The 19,074-nt window shown below is 37.1% G+C and overlaps 1 protein-coding gene across 1 annotated transcript in view; it reads left to right on the top strand.

Annotated features, from left to right (window-relative positions):
- The window catches only part of ANOS1 (anosmin 1), a 149,120-nt gene that overhangs the window by 109,134 nt on the left and 20,912 nt on the right, over window positions 1–19,074 (top strand). The window contains exons 7-9 of the mRNA XM_029999126.1: window positions 1,676–1,878; window positions 4,659–4,806; window positions 9,563–9,715. Coding sequence (XP_029854986.1) covers window positions 1,676–1,878; window positions 4,659–4,806; window positions 9,563–9,715 — 504 coding nt within the window. The remainder of the gene's footprint in view (window positions 1–1,675; window positions 1,879–4,658; window positions 4,807–9,562; window positions 9,716–19,074) is intronic.

Genomic DNA, 19,074 nt, shown 5'->3' with positions numbered 1-19,074 from the left:
AGCTTTGTATACTTTAAGATGGAGTTGTTGGCTACTTCACAGGTAAGCAAATAAGTGTAAGGACAGTGCTTCTCCAAAGCCACAAAAAAATAAAGGGAACTGGCTTGCAAGCTAATTAAAAAACAAGTGAGGAAAAAATAAGGAGTTCTCATTATTTTGAAAATTAAGTTAAATTTGCAGTATTCTTAAACTCAAGCATGCTTTGTAACTTTTATAGCCAAAAGTGAGGTTGAATTATATGTGTGAGGAAACAGGGGAATCCATTACCATTTAACCAAGAGTCCTGTTAAATAACAGGAATAAGCCATTATTTCACATGTGCTGATCTTTAAAAAGGAAATGCTGTCTTTAGTAATTCTGAATGTGTCAGTTTGCAGGACCTAAATGATGGAATTTTTCAGTGAGACCATTTGTCATAGGGATTATCTGATGAACTTAGTATGCCTGGAAATTTTGTTTAACAGCTCATTTACCATTATAAAAAGATGCAGGTGAACCATGCTGTAAATGAATGCCTGTTGTCTCCTCTGCACACCTCCAGTTTTATTTCTGGCAAATAAGTGGTGGCTCATTTGGCTAAAAAGTTATATGAAATTTTTTTTTCAATCAGATTGTTTTTTCTTGGCTGCAGGTTCATAACATGCCTTAATTACTATGAATTTCCTTTATTCTGCCTGATATACTTTTAATTTTTTTTTGAGTCACATTGTTTACTTTTACTTAAATTTTGTTTTTGCAGTTTCCTTATATTTTCTTACCAATGTTTGGCTACCACAGGCATTTAAAAAAAAGTAAGATTAAAAAGTAGGAGTTAGTAAACAGCAAAGCGTACTTTCAGAAGCCCAGTTTCAAAATTTCCATTGATTCACATTACTCAGGGCCAGAATATTATATAGTAGGTTCACAAGGAGGACTTAACATCCAATATTGGAAAAGGTTCAATATTGGAACCTCTGACTGTCAGGTGTCCTTCTTGACTCTAGGGTCAGCACAGAGACAACTAAAGGAATAATATTTTAGTTGATATTGACCAGAAATTAAACCAGAATAGGGAAATAAATCACAGGGGTAGCTAATTGCTTTTTGTTGTTCTAAAAAAACCCTGTAGACTTCTATGACACCATAATATATCATTACACCTTAATTACATTTATTCTAAGGAAGTGTTTATGTCCTATGGTGGTAGATATCTATACTAGAATTTTGAAGAAAGATTCAACATGTAGAAACATAATTTAGTCATCTGAGAATTGTCTGGCAACACCAAAAAAATACTCAGTTTTCACCATACAATTCTGTGATTACTGTACAAGGCCACTTGTAGAACACAAATGTTTTAGACTCACTATATATGTAAAGTAGTGAATGACAGAAGTGAAACTGATAGTCTAGTAGATTTTGATAAAGCTTTGTGGTGTTTGTGAACTATCGACAACACAGAATAATGACAAAGCTAGATGCTAACCCCGAATTCTTATTTCAGTAGAGCTTGAATTTCTACAATTTACAAGAAGCCATATCAGTTATGGGAAATTTTTGCCTGAATTTTCTTCAGTGTATTGAGAGTGTTCAATCCAGTTTGTGTATGCCTGGTAAATACATAAGGTGAAGATGATCTTTACCTTATTGAAGATGATCTTTAGTTTAGAATCTTTTTGTTTGTTTTAAATTCCAGATCCGTCTGCTCCACCAGCTCCATCTAATATCAGAATTGCCAATATCAGTGCAAACAATGACGGGAGTGTAGATGTAATGATTACTTGGGATCTTCCAGAAGAGCCTGATATCCCAGTGCACCACTACAAAGTCTTCTGGAGCTGGACATATAGCAAATATGTAATCCCAGCTAAAAAAAAGAGAAGGAAGATTACCGATGGGGTAAGAAAGAAAATAGTAAATGAGACAGAAATATGGCTTATTTCTGGCACAAAATAGAGTGTAAGTATAAAAAGTGATCAATTGCAATGATTTCAGCAGCTGGTAAAGTAGAGGTCTTAATTTTTCGTATCACCAACCCCATAGACAATTTTGATCTCTTAATCTCTGTCTTTGAACTCAGGGAGAGAAGTAGACATCTGCCTTAAAATGCAGGTAAATACTATAAGATATTGCAGGGGAGATGAATAAAAAGTTAAATGCTATTTGTCCTCTAAATTCAGGCTTATTTTATTAGTGCTTCTTAAAGATACAGAGCTTGTTTTATTTAGGAAGGCTAACGTTATCTGTAAGATTGTTCTTTCAGTATGCAAATAAAACTTGTGACACTATCATATAGAATAACTGTTAAATAGTCAGTATATGTCCAAGGAAAAAACAAACTCAAAACTCTTCAGGTAAGCTGCTGTACCAAAGATGTGATATTTTTCCATAGCAGCAAGTTCCTCTGAGTTTCTTGAACGATGTATCAAATATTGCTTTACTGGAAAACAATCTGTTGTGATATCCTTAAGCATATTGCATATTATTTTAAAGTAGTTAGTAGAAATAGAAATCAATTACATATAACAGGCTGAACTTAATTCTCAGTGCTTTTAATAAATACATCGTGAGAATTTGGTCGCACGTCTATGTTAACACCGCCTTTTGGCTCCGGCTGCCCACTTGCCCTGTGATGAATGACAGCCGGAGCGTTATAGTTCCCTCTCCGTCCCTCAGTCACCAACCCTGAGAGAAATAAAGGCAACGAAGGCTGTGTGCTGAGTTCATCTACAACAGATTGGCCACAGCAGAGGGACCGCCGTGGGAACGTGCTGGACCCATGCCTTCTCATGGGACCTGATGGGTGGTCAGGGTCCGGAGGCTGCAGAACCACCACCACCAGCTCTGTGCTGGGCAGGCAAGAAAAGGAAATTTTCCTGCAAATGTAGACAATGTGGAGTAATTTCAGGGGCTGAGATAACTTGGTTCTTTGTTTCTACTTCAGTTAAATACTTTAAAAAAACAAAAAAGTAAATATGCATCGAAAAGAAAGATAGTTCTTGTAATTTTAAAAAATTCCTTTGCCAAGATAGGAGCAGGGTTGGACTGTGCTAGATAGTAAAGTTTGTGTTTCTCAGGAAAGCTGCTGTTGGCTAGAGAGTTTCATGGCAGAGGCTACAGCATAAAGGTGCAGGGGAGCTTTCTCTCTACAAGCTGGTCCTTAAATCACAAAGCCCAGAGAATTTTAAAATTGCGCTGGGTCCTTAATGTTGTGTTGGCAGTTTGCATAGGGTACATCCTACGTATAAATATGTTAAAACAGATCCAATATACAACTTTATAGTAATTGGGACCAAGTTCTGACCTTGAATATGGGGAAATCCAGAAGAGCGAAGGCATATTGTAGAGAAAAAGCAGGCTCTTAGAATATCTTTCATATTACTTCTGGCTCATTGTACTTCTTCCTCTGCAGCTTGTCATGAAACTGTACGGCAATGCCAGTGAGATTCAAACTTCCCCCACAGGACGCTCCTGAGGCTATTGCTAATCAATAGTCCTTTGAACTACAACTTATAGTAGCAACTCTTCTGTCTAAAAATTGAAACTGCAGAAAACTTAAAAAAAAAATAAATTAAAGGTGGAAAAGTCTTATTTTTTAAAGATCATTGAAGATTTTTTTTACCCAGTTTTTACCTTTAGATGTAGTCTAGTCCAAATAGTTTTATAATGATTGCCATATGAAATCATTCCAGGTAGACATTCAAATAATTTGACTACAATATTAACACTGTTAATTGAGCGTTATAGTCAATATTATAAACATCTCAGCACAAAACAAGTAAAGGTAATTGATACGAAATGCTTTTGACAATCCCTGAAGTGTTAAATATGGCAGTACGTGGTTATCTTTTCCACTCTGGCTTGACTGTCAAACTTCAGAGGCACAGAGTACTCTAATGAAAGCATGGAGTAATGTCTTCTGTCTGAGATACGGGCTAGAAGGGCATTTTTATAAATACATTTTTAAAAATTTAGAAATCTAAGAATACTGAGAAGCCTTGGCCCTTCTTTGCAATATCATGGGACTTGCCTTAATTTATGGATTATTGACTGGAGAATGATACTCCTACTCTGATGTTTCCCCATTTAAGACACCTCCATGACAATGGAAACTGGTTTTTTTCTTTTCTGTTTTCCATTCTATAGCAGAAAAATATATTTTTGGTTGTGGGTTTGGTTTTTTTTTTTATAATTTTTGTTTTCAACAGTTGAAACAAATAGAAAATATTGACAAATGTTCTGAATGTTGGATTTTAGCTGTCCTCAGACTGACTGTCTCTAGAAAAAGATTTCAATTGCTTTGCTAACACAGAAATTGGGGAATAAAAAGTTTAAATTTCTTTGGCTAAAATAATTTTGGCATAAGAAAAAAACTTGCTATATGTAAAAAAAATCCTTTAGTTTTGACCTAAACAAGAGGTGTCTGTATTTGCCAAGTAATTGCCAAAATTATGTAAACATCAGGAAGGTTAGTATTTTAAAAATGACACAGAAAAAAAGAGTCCAATAAAATCCATTTTTTAAAGAAAGGAAATTTTGCTCTGTTGAAATTTATACATGAGTTTTCTTTTCTAATTTTAAAAGAGTAGTGTGCCTAAGATAACAGGCCTGCTTTTAATAAGGGCCTGTGTTTCAGTAATACTATAACTACATTGTATATTTATTCTTCTCTATTATAGGCCCAAAATTATGTGGTCCTGGAGGGACTCCAACCCAACAGCAACTACAATGTAGAACTGCAGGCAGTAACACGTTGGGGTCAGATACGCCTAAAAAGTGCTAAGGTTTCTCTCCATTTTAGCACAACTCAGGACACCAGGAATAATAGTGAGTAATTGTATTCAAACACCTGAATGCTTTATCTCTTCTTTATCTGGAATTTGAATGTTTTATATAATGATTTTTCGAATTTAAAAAAAAAATGCTTGAAGCTTGCTGTTTCATATCATAGCGATCCTGTCTCGGTGAAGTTGAGTAACCTTTTAATGTTAAATTTCTTATCTAAAAATTGGTGACAGTTTTTGCCTAGTTCTTTATCTTAGATCCTATTCACCTGAAATAAACAAATGCAATGAAAATGGAAGCATTTGCATGACTGTGGTGTTAATATTTTTTAAATGCAGTACAGGTATAAATACTTACTATATTTGTCAGTGGCTCCAATAAAACCATTTCTGTGTCTTTGTCTTAACTGGACAGTTTTAGCTTGCAATGCTTTTCAAAATCCTGACTATTTTGAGTAGCCCATTAATTCAGATTCTTGGACCACACAAATATGTATCTACTATGAACTGATATAAAACAATAACTCTTCTAGTAGGGAATCTAAAATGTTCCGTGCCTAACAAGCAATGAATTCTGAAGAAATTATTGCACACAGAAGACCCACATTCAACTTAGAATCTTGAGATCTTAAGATGTCAGCTTATCTCTTGTTAAGATCTTCTTTAAAACCTCCCATGCTAAATAATGTAATTGAAAAGCATATCTGAATCTGAAAGTAAACCATGATCCTTAGTCTTAGTTAAATGCTCTTTGTATAATTACAATACCAAGTTACTGCCCCAACTGCTGATGTATCTCTGATTAACCAATACAGCAAAATTCTGATAAGAAGATGTTAAAGAATATAATTTTAAATATCCTGTCCTGACTCCATTTCATTTTTCATCCATTTACATTCTTTATTTAAAGTACACTCAAAGTTTAAACTTTACTTGTTGCCATTTTCATAACAGAACTGTAATTACTCTCACGCTAACCAATCAATTGCGATTGTTGTTGGACCCTTCTGCAAGCATATTCAGTTTGGATATACATAAAATATTTTAAAGTAGTTGTTAGCTATGACAGACCTTCATATCTCCAGTTGCTTCCCATTTTAATGTACCAAGAAGATAAAACAGACCTGAAGATCCTTCTTTTTTCCCGTATTAAGCTCATTTTTACTACCTTTTTGGTCCATCTTAAGAGACAGCAGAGGGCCAGGTTTTCATCTCTTCAATAAACTGAGTCTTTGCTTGAAATCCATACCAGAATATGAGCTTGAATCTCCACAGTGTGTACATCAGGCAAGTTTGGGTTAAATCCTCAGTGAAGCCCAATATAAGTGAATATAAGAGTTCTGCACTTTCCATACCGGCTCTCCTCAATTGTACCTGTGCTTTCTGTCATCCCCTAGAAAAGTGACCTAGTTTGCAGGGTTGTGCGTAATATCAGAAGCTTCTTTGAGTCGCCACATTTAGTTTTCCATTCTTTTCTGTATGTACACAGGAGATATAACAGAAGAAAAACTACGGTGGGAACTGGGTGTTTAATTCCAGTACACTCAGCCACTGAGCTCAACTAGAAGCGTATCATTGGTGTTTATGAGAGATGTTCTCATTTTGCTGAGTATTTCTTAAGAACTTTTTGTTGGTTTTGCTTCTTTTTTTTGTCTTTTTTCTTCAACGCATGTTTTGTTAAATACACAAGCAAAAATTTATTTTTTTTTTTTTTTACACCCACCCCCACCCTCCACCCTGCCCTGGTCTTCTTGTTTCTTCTGATTAGAATTTTCTGTGAAGTTCTGGATCTCAGTGCTAAACTTTAAGGTGTTTAGTTTCAGTGCAGTCATCTTGACTGGCATTTCACCACATTATGTCACAGGTCTGAGAAGGAACATGTAACTGAGTTTACCTTACATCAGGTCACAGGAGAAGGCTGGTGCCTGGATTTCACCTGAGGCTGAGCTGTGTCCTGGTAACTGGGACAAAATTCCAGGTGCCATTATACACACCTAGCCAAAGTGACATTGGGCAAGCTGTTGAATTTCTGTCTCTCATTTTACTATGAGAATAACTTTATAAACTTTCCTCTCTTGGGAGCAGGGATAATTAATCAACTGATGTTTGTCAGGCTTTATTGCTTGTCCTGACATTAGGTGAGATCATCACAGTCTTTAAGCATGATAGTAAATAAAAACTTTCTATATAACAAAAAACCTCTAAACTGAAGCTGAGTAATTGAGATTGGACTGTGTCATTTTTGGTACCATTCTATACTTACTGTGAGAAACCCTTTCACTGGATTTATTACAAATCCTCTACCAAATGGAGTTCATTTACCTTATACCTCACATCTGACTTTGGTGGTTTCATCACTTTCTGTCCACTCCAGTGGCATCTATTTCCTATCATCATCACAGCTACATTTAAATTCCTTCCACAATTTTGCTTGGATAATCTGCCCTCTCCTTGATTGTTTTACTTCAGAAACCAGTCCATCAGTAGTTCCTGTGAAAGTCTGCTATCTACTAATTTCTAATTGGTATAGACTTTCTAATGCCTTGTGCTTTAGTTCACTTCACTGTGGAGACATTTTTGGACTAAAAAGTTCATTAATTGTTGTATTATTTTTTAAACCACAGTAATATTATACTAAGAGCAATATTTTTGTTTTCTCATATACTTCAAGTATTTGACTGTTATGTTCAAGTTATGAACATCCATTTAGTTAATGAGCAGTATTTTCTTTTTAACTGCAAATCAGTGCCTGCGACAACTAAAACACATATTTGTTTTACAGTAGAGTACTTCAATAATAAGTTTATAGACAAATCTGAACATCCTTTCTGTTAAAGCCATGAAGTAAAAGATTCAAGATTCTTTGAGCCTAAACCACTGATATCACACATTTTAGTGGATAGAGCACTCTGCTGAGAAGTGTATTTGGACCTTTCTGGGCATTTTTAAAAAAATGGCTAAATTATAGCTTACATAGAAAAGCAAATAAAACCTACTCCAGGAGGAGATGCAAATTCATCTTCTGAATCTCACTGAAGTTTGTTAGGTACAGAGCCAGTCCTGCTTGAGATACTTCTGAGAATACTCAGAAGCAGATGGAGATATATGAAAAAGAAAAAAAAAAAATTGCCTGAAATAGTATCTAGGACATGGCATTCACGCCCCCTCTTTATTTGGGGACTTCCATGGCCTTTGGGAAGTAGTTCCAGAAGCAACATGCCAATTTTGCTGAAGTCCCACTGTCACTGCTCTGCTCTCTGTGGAATTAAGCTCTGGGTTTTTAGGTGTCTGTTCCTATTGTCAGAATAGAGAATAGTCCATAACCCGCTGAAGTAATTTAGTCCTACAGACCTCTGTGAGCTTTGACCTTGGCCCTCTGGCGTTATATTTCCCCACACTCAGAAATACATTGCCTCACTATATTTGTATGCCTCACTTCTGGGAAATGCAGCAAGACTCTCTCTCTTGATCTTTATATAGAAATATTCTAAATTGGTGTCCTGGTTTTTCTGGAAGTGGAGCAAACAGAGAACAGCAAAGCAGGGATTTAGTAAAATTAAAGTACTTTAAGCTGAGGTATACCTAATAGGTTTAAGTTTGTAATTCTCTCTATCACTTTTTGATTTCCTTTTAGGTAGCATAAACGTTATGGTTACCTTGAAAAAGAATTTGCTTAAGTCTGGTAGTTTTACTTCAATTTAAAACCAGCAAAGAAAATGTAAAATTGTATCAGATTAAGCAAAGGATTGACAAAGCAAAATTTGTCCAAAAAGCAAGTGGGTTTCAGCTGAAGCTACGTGTAGGGCACAATGTTCAAGTTTACATGTTACTCATGGTAACTAGTGAAACCTGAGTCTTTCCCTCTTTCTCTCAAGTATGTAGTTAATAATTTGCCACTTCCTAATTATTAGAAACTTTACTTTTCATTTAGATATATTATTGAATTAAATACAGCTTTTTTGGTTAATCTGATGCAAATACTGTCCTCTTAATCAGAACTGATATATTTGCAAGTACGCAATGAAAATGCTGTTTGAATCAGCATTGCTGCCTTTTCAGCTGAAAATACCTAGAAATACTGTCAGCCTCGCTAAATGCTGATGAACTGTCGTCAAACAAAATGCTTGATGAGGGACATCCCGTTACCGTTGCTTGTTGGAAGCTAGGCACATAACACCAAGGGAATTGCTCAAAGTTAATTCTGCTCTTACGATGTTTTCCTAAGCATTCGCTGTTCACTGTTGGAAACAGGAAAGAGGGCAAGAAAGATCTTTAATCTGACCAGAGTGTTCTTACATAGCATACCAAAGGACTGTATTTACTTTGATGTAATAACCACATGTGGCACTCTGTGGGTTACACTCAATGCCATCCTTGGGTTTTGTGTATATTCAAACGCTGCACAAATATAAAGACCATGAATGATTATGCAGAACTACTGCTAGATACTCTGCCTGTTGAAAAAGTCAATGTGTTAATGTTTCTTGTTCTTGGGGACATACACCCCCTCCTTATTATTCTTTTGAAAATATACAGAGCATTTGCATATTAAAGTATATTTACCTTCTTCTCTCTCTCTGTCCAAAATATTTTGTTTTGACTGAATTTCAAACAAATTATATGCTTTTCAACCATTATGGACAGTTTGTTCTTTACATTAATTTAATTCAGGTAAGATACTGAAATAAGGTAATTTGGATTAAAGATAGTATTATTTTCTGAATTTCAGCACTGTTAACATAGTCATTATATGGCACTGTACTTAAATAAATAATTGCTGATTGTTCTGTGTATTGCAGAGGAACAGACATCTTCTCCTGGGAAACCCCAGAAAGGACTGGTAGATTCTTACCCCACATTTCAAAGAAGAAAAACCACTCGTTTTCTTAAAGTTGGAACTCCTTTCTATCAGGACAATCAGCTCCAGGTCAAAGTTTACTGGAAGAAGACAGGTTTGTCGAATTTTTATTTTACTACTATTTTTTCGAAGCAGGAACTCTCATCAACTGCCTTAGAGTTGTAAAACACTGATAGAATATAATGAACCTTGTACAATCATTCAAAGTTAAATCCTACACCCATCCTTCCTTTGCTTCACCTGCACGTTAGAGTGAAATAGTGCCTCTCCTTTTTGTGTTATCGATATGTAAATGTCTGGCAGAGGGAAATGATGTGAATCAGCTATCCAAAAATTACAGTCAGTCATGTTGGGACACTGGATCTTCCCGGAGCTGAGATAAATTTTAGTTTGGTGGAAATTGCTTCTGTAAAGTTTTAAATAGGCTGAGCAGAATTTGGTCTTATGTTCAACAGAGCTTTTGTGGCTATGAGTGTGGTTGGAGGGTCTCAAGCACGTGCAGTTCCCGGGCGGATTTTCTGCTGATACCACTGCAGTATTACTTGTTGGGCTTTGTCAGTTGTGAAATGAGTCAGGAAATGAGTGTATATGGAAATCATGCAGTGGTGTCACAAAAACTAAACTGTAGTTTGAACCACAAAATTTAGAGTTATACCGGCTCATGTTAAGGCCACAATAGGCTTTATGCCAAACTTTATCAGCCACCTTGAATTAGAACAGGACGAATAGTTGGCTATAACAAATGGAAAAACCTTTAAGTTGGTTTTCTGCTAGGCTGCATGCACCCTTCTGTTTTTCAGAAAAATCTAACAACAATTTTATGTTTAAATCTTCCAGTCTAAAGGAAAATGCCATAAACTTTAAGTATCTAATCAGATTCAGAAATCAAAAAAGGGATTTTCCTTTCTTGCCCTCTAGGAGCATATAGGTTGTTACACATTGCTCCAGCTTAGCTGTAACAGGTTCATATGCTCTTCTTTGAAAATGTGCTAACGCTGTTAGTGTTTTAACTTGGAGCAATCTACGCGTGTAGCAGTAGCACATGCATAAAATCCATTCAATTTTTATTTTTGAAATGAAGGGCTACAAACTGGATAATCACCTTTTCTTCTGGCATTTTTCAAAGAATTTTAGAAATATTTAAGTTCTTTTGAGTTTAGGTGTATGCAGCACCACCCTGAACAAGGAAAGGCTATATAACCATTCAGTTATGCTACATAACATAAGAATATGTCACACTGGATGGTGTGGATTGTGAGAGGTATCTTTTACTTCTTAAAAAATGCCTGCCTGTTCAAATGGTTACCTTTCTAGCCCTGCTATGTCAAATACTTCCAAATCAAATGCTTATTCCTCCACAAAATCTGCAAGCTTTGGCTCAGCCTGACTACATACACATTTTAAATGTTTGTCCATATCTTGGCTATGCTAGTTTTCTTTTTTGTAGCTTTCCCCATTATAATTCATTTTTGCCTAACTTCATGGAAAGCTGGAATAATTTAAAATTTAAATAAAAGTTAAGGCATTTTTGATTGCGAATACTCAGTTTACCTAACAATATGCTTTTGGTTATCCAAAGTGAGATTTATATATTCTGAGCTTGGGACTGATCACCTCAAGCTTTAGCCTTCTGGAAGTGAGATGTCAACTCGTTGTCCAAGCTCCTTCTATAGTCAAAAAAGAAAAGCAGGTGACTTCTGAAGGAATTCATCCCACGCAGCAGCTGCATCCTTCCCCGGAGATGCCTTTCTTCCTTACTGAGTACAGAAGGGAGCCTAGACAACTCATTTGTAGAAGGCTTAGAGATGCCTGACATCTCTCTGTGAGCTGAGGTTCAATTCTGAGCAGTTTGAACTGAAAAAATTGAGGGACAAGATTCGAAGATGAGGAGACTGTGATGTCTCCCGCAGGTGTAAGGCTGGGTTGTGCAACTCACAGTCTGCAGGCAAGATTCAGCCCAGTAGAGCAATCGATCCAGCTTCGGCCCTTTTCCTGCCAGCCTGTTTCCAGAACAAAGATTATGTGTCCTGTGACCAAAATGCCAGCCCCCCTAGTGAAATGCACCTTACAAGTAGTTTTCCAAACTCACTGCTACAGTTAATGGAGGAAAAATCATGACCTGTACAGCAATATTCATCTTGTTCCAGAGTAGATGGTAGCTTGAACTAGGTGTCCACTAATTATAATGGTAACTTGGTTATCAAGTAGATGTTACACAGTAGTTACTTGAATGTTGACATCTAAATCTGGAGCTGATTACATACCTGTTACATACCTGGAAGTAATATTTGTAGTAAAAGTTATAAATGCCTATAAAAAGAAATAAGGTAGTCAGCATTCTCATAGTGGCCGAGAAAAGAGGTAATTAAGATTAAATGAAGTCAGGGAATATTTTATAGCTTGGAAATAAGTGTTTGGAAGTGGTGTAATCTCTACAATTGGAGATCTTGAAAGGCAGATATGGCACAGATCTGTTAGAAATGACGTGGATTTACATACTGTCACCTTGTGCCGGGGATGGACCGGTTTTGTTCCCGAGTTGCTGACAGTACAGCTGACCCATCTTGTACGAATCTGTGTACCTCCCGTCGCATGGGGGGGACACCCAGAGGTCCCTTTTGGTCGCGTGGTGGGACAAGCTGTCACATGCACCAGGGTGCTTCGGTACATGCCCCAGCCCTGCAGTGCAAATTGCCTTCATTTTTCTCACCTAACTAACAGTGATAGTGAAGGCGTGTGAAGAGGGGCAGAATACGGCAGTTTGTCACACTTACTTTTTTCTTTTCTGTTTTAAAAAGAAAATAGCTGTGTTCTGAGTAACAGCATATGCAGTAACTCAGCAGGGGCCATTGCCTCATGTAGAACTGAAATATAGCCAGCTACCTGCTCCTGAGAAGCTAGCAGCTTCTATAAGCTCTTCCAGGAGTCTGGAGGTTATGTAGTATATGGATGAGGTACTGACTATAAATTTACTAGTGACAATTTACTGCAGAGCAAGTCTTTTTCGCCGTGCAAGGAACACAGCAGGAGAAGCATATTGGCTGCGTCTTGTCTGTATGAGAGACAGCAGTTACTGGAGCCAGCTGCGTTGGGAACTGTACCCACACGTCTTTCTCCTTTATGAACTGCACTGTCTCAAGTCGTGCTGAGGGAGTTGTAGGAGGTATAAGAGTGCAGCAACTAAAATAGGAAATACTGAGAGAGAATTTAGCTCAGCCTACTCTATGGCCTAGCGTCTAGGCTGTTTTCATTGCAGATAGGCAATCAGAGTTCAAATCCTTCCTGACAAGGAATTGACCTCTTTGTCTTCTACGTGGTGGGCGAAAACAGGAGTCCCTGTTGATTGCTCTAACGTTCTCATTATTTCGTAGTTTGCTATTAAAACCACTTTTTTTTTGGTACAGGAACACAGCCATTCTATAGTCCTAAATTAGGATGTGTGACTTTAAAACAAATAAAAATTAAGAAAATATCATGAAACCATGTGAAATAAGTATATTGATAATGGTAAGAGTTCCCATGACATAAAAAATAGTTTAAGAAATACGAGTCTCAAGCCTGAATACGTTGGACATCTCTAAATCAAGCAAAATCTCGATTGGTTGTAGCAATCTTTGCTTTGTCTGGTTTGATTTTTAAGTTTCTTTGTACTTTCTGTGATGGACTTCATGGTCCTAACAAGAGATGGTTACAGAGGTGATAAAATAGATACATTATTTAGATTTTGGATTTTTTTAAGATTAAGACATTTCAACCAGTATGATATGTTGATATACAGTGTCTTTTAGCTGTAATGAAAACTTTAACAACTACTAAACCGGCAGTCTTTCACTTTATAAGAACGTTATTCATTTTCTATGGTAATAGCTGCTCAGAAATTTTTGTTGTATTCCTGAATTCAGTGGCCCTACCATTCGACTTAGACCTGAGAGTATTTTTTTTTTTTTAATTCTGTCCAAAACCAAGATGGCTCTATAGAAGAATTTTGTACTGCCTCCCAACACTGTAGCCTCACAGCACACCACAGATTACAGAAACAAACAGAAGGAAAGACTTGTGTGGATTTCTTGCAGTCTCAGACCACTTAAGAAATACGTTGTGTTCATAAGGTTGTTTTAGATTATTACTTTACTTTCATTGGTCCCTGTGTTAGCTGAGAAATTGTTTTGCTTTTGAATTTGAACCAATTTACTCTCTCTAAAAAGGACAAAGTAGAGTTGGAAGGGACCTCTGGAGGTCAGCTGGTCCAACCGTCTGCTCAAAGTAGTACCCTGAAGTTAAATCGAGTTGTTCAGTCCTACCTGTAAGGCCCTGTGACAGATGTTATTGTTTTCTGAATGACAGGGAATTTGTCCTTTATGAATATCAGGCTGCAGAGGCCACGCGGCAGTTTTTTGCAATGTACCTTAGGATCTCCAGAATGTACGGTGATGTCTCTTGACATTCAAAGCTAGTTCTTCCGTTACTACGAAGAAGACGTATTCCTCCGTGTCATTTGCAGATGTGCCTCTGGGAAGCCAGTGAAAGAGCACAATGACGACATCGGGGCTGAAGCTCTTGGTTTTCTATCATCCCTCTGGATAGAATTCATCAGACCTCTATCCTGTGCAACAACTGCAATAGAGCGGGGGTTGCAAACTATTACTGAACTGGCTTTGTTATACAGTAAAGAAGTGATTGCTTATCAGTACTCAGAAACTGAACACAGTGTTTGAGTTAAAGTCTGAGTAAGTGGACGGAAGATCCTATTCCCATATGTGTGCATCATAATGTGCCACAGTTTGGTAGCCAGAAAGACTTAGCTAGGCCTGTTCTTCAAATGTCATTTCTTAAGTCCCATTAGCTTCAGTAAGCATGAGGCATGAATGGAATGTAGGATCTGGACTTTATATTAAAATAAATCTCTTTCTGAAATAATCTTTCAGTTTGAATGCTTCGGTATGATGGCAATAATAACTTTACTTCAGGATGTAGGCTAGCAAAAATAACTCCACACTTCAAGCGGTACAAGGTGCTTAGCAAATGCACATAATTTTGCTAGACAGAGTCATCACAAAAGCATATTGCAATTATATGAATACAATAGCTTCTTTCTGAAAGAAGAAAATGTCTTTCACTTGCTGCCTCTGACTTAGGCCTGGGATTAGAGAAACACAGTACATTCCTTAGACAGCATGAATCCCACTTTTGTAAATGAAAAGAAGAACTTGCTTGTGGCCAGATTTTTTGGCCATCTCGACTGTGTGAAATTAGAAATTATGTCCTATTTATGTCAAATACTGGAATCAACTTAAAACAAACCACTTTTAACCCCTTGGTGCTGGAGTCAGAGAGCACCATCTATTACCAAGAATGGATGCACTCTGAACCCCCAACTTAAAAGGACTAGCTACTTAGCATAATTAAGATCCTCACTATCTTGTGCAGTAATCAAGACTGAAAGTGTGAAAATAAAAAGATCCTTATGTTTCCTCTGTTCCTCAGTGGTTTGGCAACTAGAGAGCTGAGGTTTTGGAATTGAGCTGAAAAGCCTTCAAGTTGCTGCAAATTTGTGTATGAAAATAAGATATTTCCCATAGACAGAAGGAAAAAGAAATTATTCTTTATGAACTCACTGCATCAATTCTCATCATTTACTGCAATAATTATAGTACATGAAAATATTAGAATGTAATTTAGTATGATGATTTCTTTCCAAAGCAATATGTCACAATAATATTTTCTAACCCATTACTCTGCCTTCACTACCGTTTTCTTAGTGCCTGTTATTTGAGTATAATGTAACTCTCCTTGCTCAGGTAAAGCTTTAATTTCCTTTACTTTTCTTTGAATGAAGTCTATGTGCATTTATGTCCCCCTGTTTAAATTAAACATTTAAAGTACTTCTAGATATTTAAAATCAATATATCTGCCCCTTGGTTTTGCTTAAAAAGACAAATATTTAAAACGCATTAAGACTTGGCTTCAGGCTTCTTTTTTTGTGTTTCTGGTAAACGCTAAAATAGAAGAAAAAAAAAGAACACTTAAGGCAGAGAGAGGCAAAGAATCCTCCATTGTCTGATAAATCAACCAAACAAGAATAATGAATTAAATTACAGAGAAGAATAAAATGCAAGGCAAGGCAAAGCAAACAGAGAGCTGCCACAAATGCTTTTAAAACCAGATCTTAGGAAAACAAAATTAACTTTCACTTAGTTCAAGGAGATAAATGAAGTGACTGTATGTGCTGACTCTGTTTGCAATAAGGTATTTCATATGGCAGGTTTTAAAATAATGGAAAGCTTTCCCCATGTTATCCAATGGTCCTTTCGCACAGAACTAGAGCCATTGAAGCTAACGAAACCCTTCAATGCCAGTTGGAGTTTCTAGCTGTTATTGTAAAGAATTCAGCAGTAGTTGCTTAACACTAATGAATTATTTAGTTTGGTACTAACTGTTGCACTAGTAAGATCAGTGTTTGAGCAGCTGACCATTTTCTGATTATCGATATTTAAGCAGCAAAATATTTGTACTTGAAGGTATCACTCTGGTCCAGATGGTTCTTTCAACAAGAAGACCTCACTGTTAGTTATAGTGAAGTATACACCAATATACTGCCCTCATACTTCCACGCGAATAGGAGACACTGGCTCAGTAGAGGCTGGCTGTGTGGGTGCACATAATGTGGATTTGTATTTAGGGATTTAATTAGTAAAGCTGGCCCCAAGCACAGGAATCTTTGACGAGATCAGCTCTTTAGAAATTCACCAGTAGACATTGCATAATTTGCTTTTCCACATGTGCTACAGCTGACTCAGATGCCTGTATCCTATGGGCTTCCCCAGCATCCTGCCTGGGGAGGTAGGTGATGCTGTCAGCTTTAACTGTGGTGGGAAATTATTCCAGAGTTAAAAGAATATCCTGTCAGAAGTATCCTCTGTGCGATTCCTACTCCTCCCTAACTTTGTCTTACACAGGCCTAATGCAGTTCCAGGAAAAATCTCTTTGCCTTTTTGTTGCCTGGAGAGAATGAAAAGGGGAGCATCTGACCATCTCCAGTTATGTTTGTTGTACTTTATAAACTGACTACAGGACTCAAACTGTTTTGTTTGCATGTGTTTTGTTTGGTTTATGTCCAGAGGTGAAGTGCTAACAACACTTAATATGTTGCCAGTGGGAGTCATGAAAAACTTCAGCAACAAATAATACAATTTGGTACAGCAGGCAGTGTGTGACTTCTCAAACAGCATGCAATTGATTAGTGGAACAAATAATAAAGTTTTAAAATCACATTTACAGTAGTGGCAACCTCAGTGGCATCTCCCCTGCAAATGGGACAATACTGGGGAGTCTTTTCAAGGGCACAGCTTACTGGATTTCTTCCTGTTTTCACAGGCACAACAAAAACCCATTACTGGTTGCCTTTCACTTGCTTCCAAACCTCCATACCTGTCAGGGTAGGTGGATAAAGCTCTTGGTATGAGAGACTTAGGGGCAAGCCTGTCCAACAATTAGTCCCAGGAATGTAATTGGAACTGATTCGAAGTCTGCCAGGAAATCAGATATCGCCAGCCAAATCAGAACTGCCCTCTGTGGTCCCAGAGCTCAGACAGCACAGAAGACTGATTTTGCTTAGCAGGCACCCACTGATGTCTGCCGAGGGCAGGTTGTGGCTGTACTGTAACGGTTTGGTCCAGAACATTCATCAAACTAGTTCTAACGCTTTGTATGGTTGATCCACTTATTGCTTTGCTTTAAAATTTACATAGTGTATGCTGTTCACAAGCCCTCAGTGTGACCTGAATCATACTCCAGAACACCTTTAGTAATCGTGGAAGTGTATTTAATTTGACTTAATTTTTGCATTTATAAGAAATCTTTTTATTCTTAAAATTAATAACTGAATACAAATTTAAGCTTGATTTCTTTTGAACTTACATTAAAAGATCAAATAGGAATGTAATTGCAAATTACGTGGTCCATGAGTGCAATCCAAAGATAGACCGTCATTACGTGGGATGAGTACCTGCAGTCAGACTGAAGATACACATTCAATATTGCATTTTGAAATCAGTTATCAAGACTTAACTCATTTTGAGGCATTGAAAAAATTAACTGGCCAACTAATAAATAAATTCCTACCTGATTTTTAATTCTTCAGGAAAAAATATGTTTTCAAAACCAGCATCTTTATGTTCCTTCAATAATATCTGTCTGCCCAGTACACAATTTTCCACATTTCTTATTACTTCTTGAGTATTACCACGACCTATAAAGTTAATTATTTTAACAACAAATACAGAACTTTATATATATGCAGAGATATATATATAGATATATATATATATATATATAGCGTCACTAAGATTGTCCATGGTAATGTCTGTTGTTAGGCAGTCTGAATAACTGAGGGCTAAAATGGCAAGCTTTTTATCATCCAATTCTTCCCCTCTTTTCCCAAAACGGTATCACTGGGTCACATTCAGTCAAAGCTTTGTCTTACATGCTTACACTGTCATACCTGGAGCAATCCTATCATTCCTACTGTGAGTAAAAAGGTACTGAGGTACTGCAGTTTAGCAAGACAGCTTTCATCAGCTACGGGGTAATAACTGCTCACGAGTGCTCTCTTAGCCTGCCGACGTTCTGAAGTAAAATATTTAGCTTATGATCCAGGGGAGGTTGAGCTATCAGCAGGGAGTCATCATGCTCATGGTGAAGGTAGTTTAAGCTAACGAGTGTCCTCTTGTATACTGGGTCAATTTTCCTCCACATGCCTCTTTTTAACCTGTATTGTTTAATTAGCCGAGTTCGTAAGGTGGCCATAAAACCAGCTGCATAAACACTACAGACAGGGAAGGAAACTGGACTGTTTGAGTAACTAGAGTTGGAGGAAAAGAGACCAAAAAAGCGTATCTGACACTGACATTATAATCTAAATTTAAAGATGTCACATGTATGCAGCTGATGAATAATGAGTTCTTAAACACCAGTTACTTCTACGCCTGTGACCATAAAATGAATATAAAAAGATCCATAGTAGTCCAGACCAAAGGTCCATCCCAACAGGTATTCTGTTCCCGTCAGTGGCCAAAAGCAAATCCAAAGGAACATAAGAATAGGGCAAGCATGTAATGATACTTTTGCAGATTATTGTCCCAGCTTCAGACAACTTCTAGTTCATGGGATTTCCTGAGCCCAGTGTGATTTCATTGTATTTATTGACTTTTGATACGTTTCTCTTCCATGATAATATCCAGTGTCCCATCAGGGTCACATAAATTTGGGGCACCTGAAACATCCTGAGTTATGGAGTTCCAGAGTTTTAAGTGCTTGTTCTATGAAGAAAGACTTTTTTATATTTGTTTTGAAGCCCCTTCTTCTAGCTTCATTTCAATACTAATTCTTACATTGGAGACACAGAAAACAGTCAAGCTGTGTTCACCCTGTCCGTACGCACATGATTTTATAGAC

The sequence above is a fragment of the Aquila chrysaetos genome, chromosome 23 (assembly GCF_900496995.4).
Source record: "Aquila chrysaetos chrysaetos chromosome 23, bAquChr1.4, whole genome shotgun sequence".
Classification (NCBI taxonomy): domain Eukaryota; kingdom Metazoa; phylum Chordata; class Aves; order Accipitriformes; family Accipitridae; genus Aquila; species Aquila chrysaetos.
Note: the sequence above shows the minus strand (reverse complement) of the source record. Positions and strands in the feature narration are given on the sequence as shown.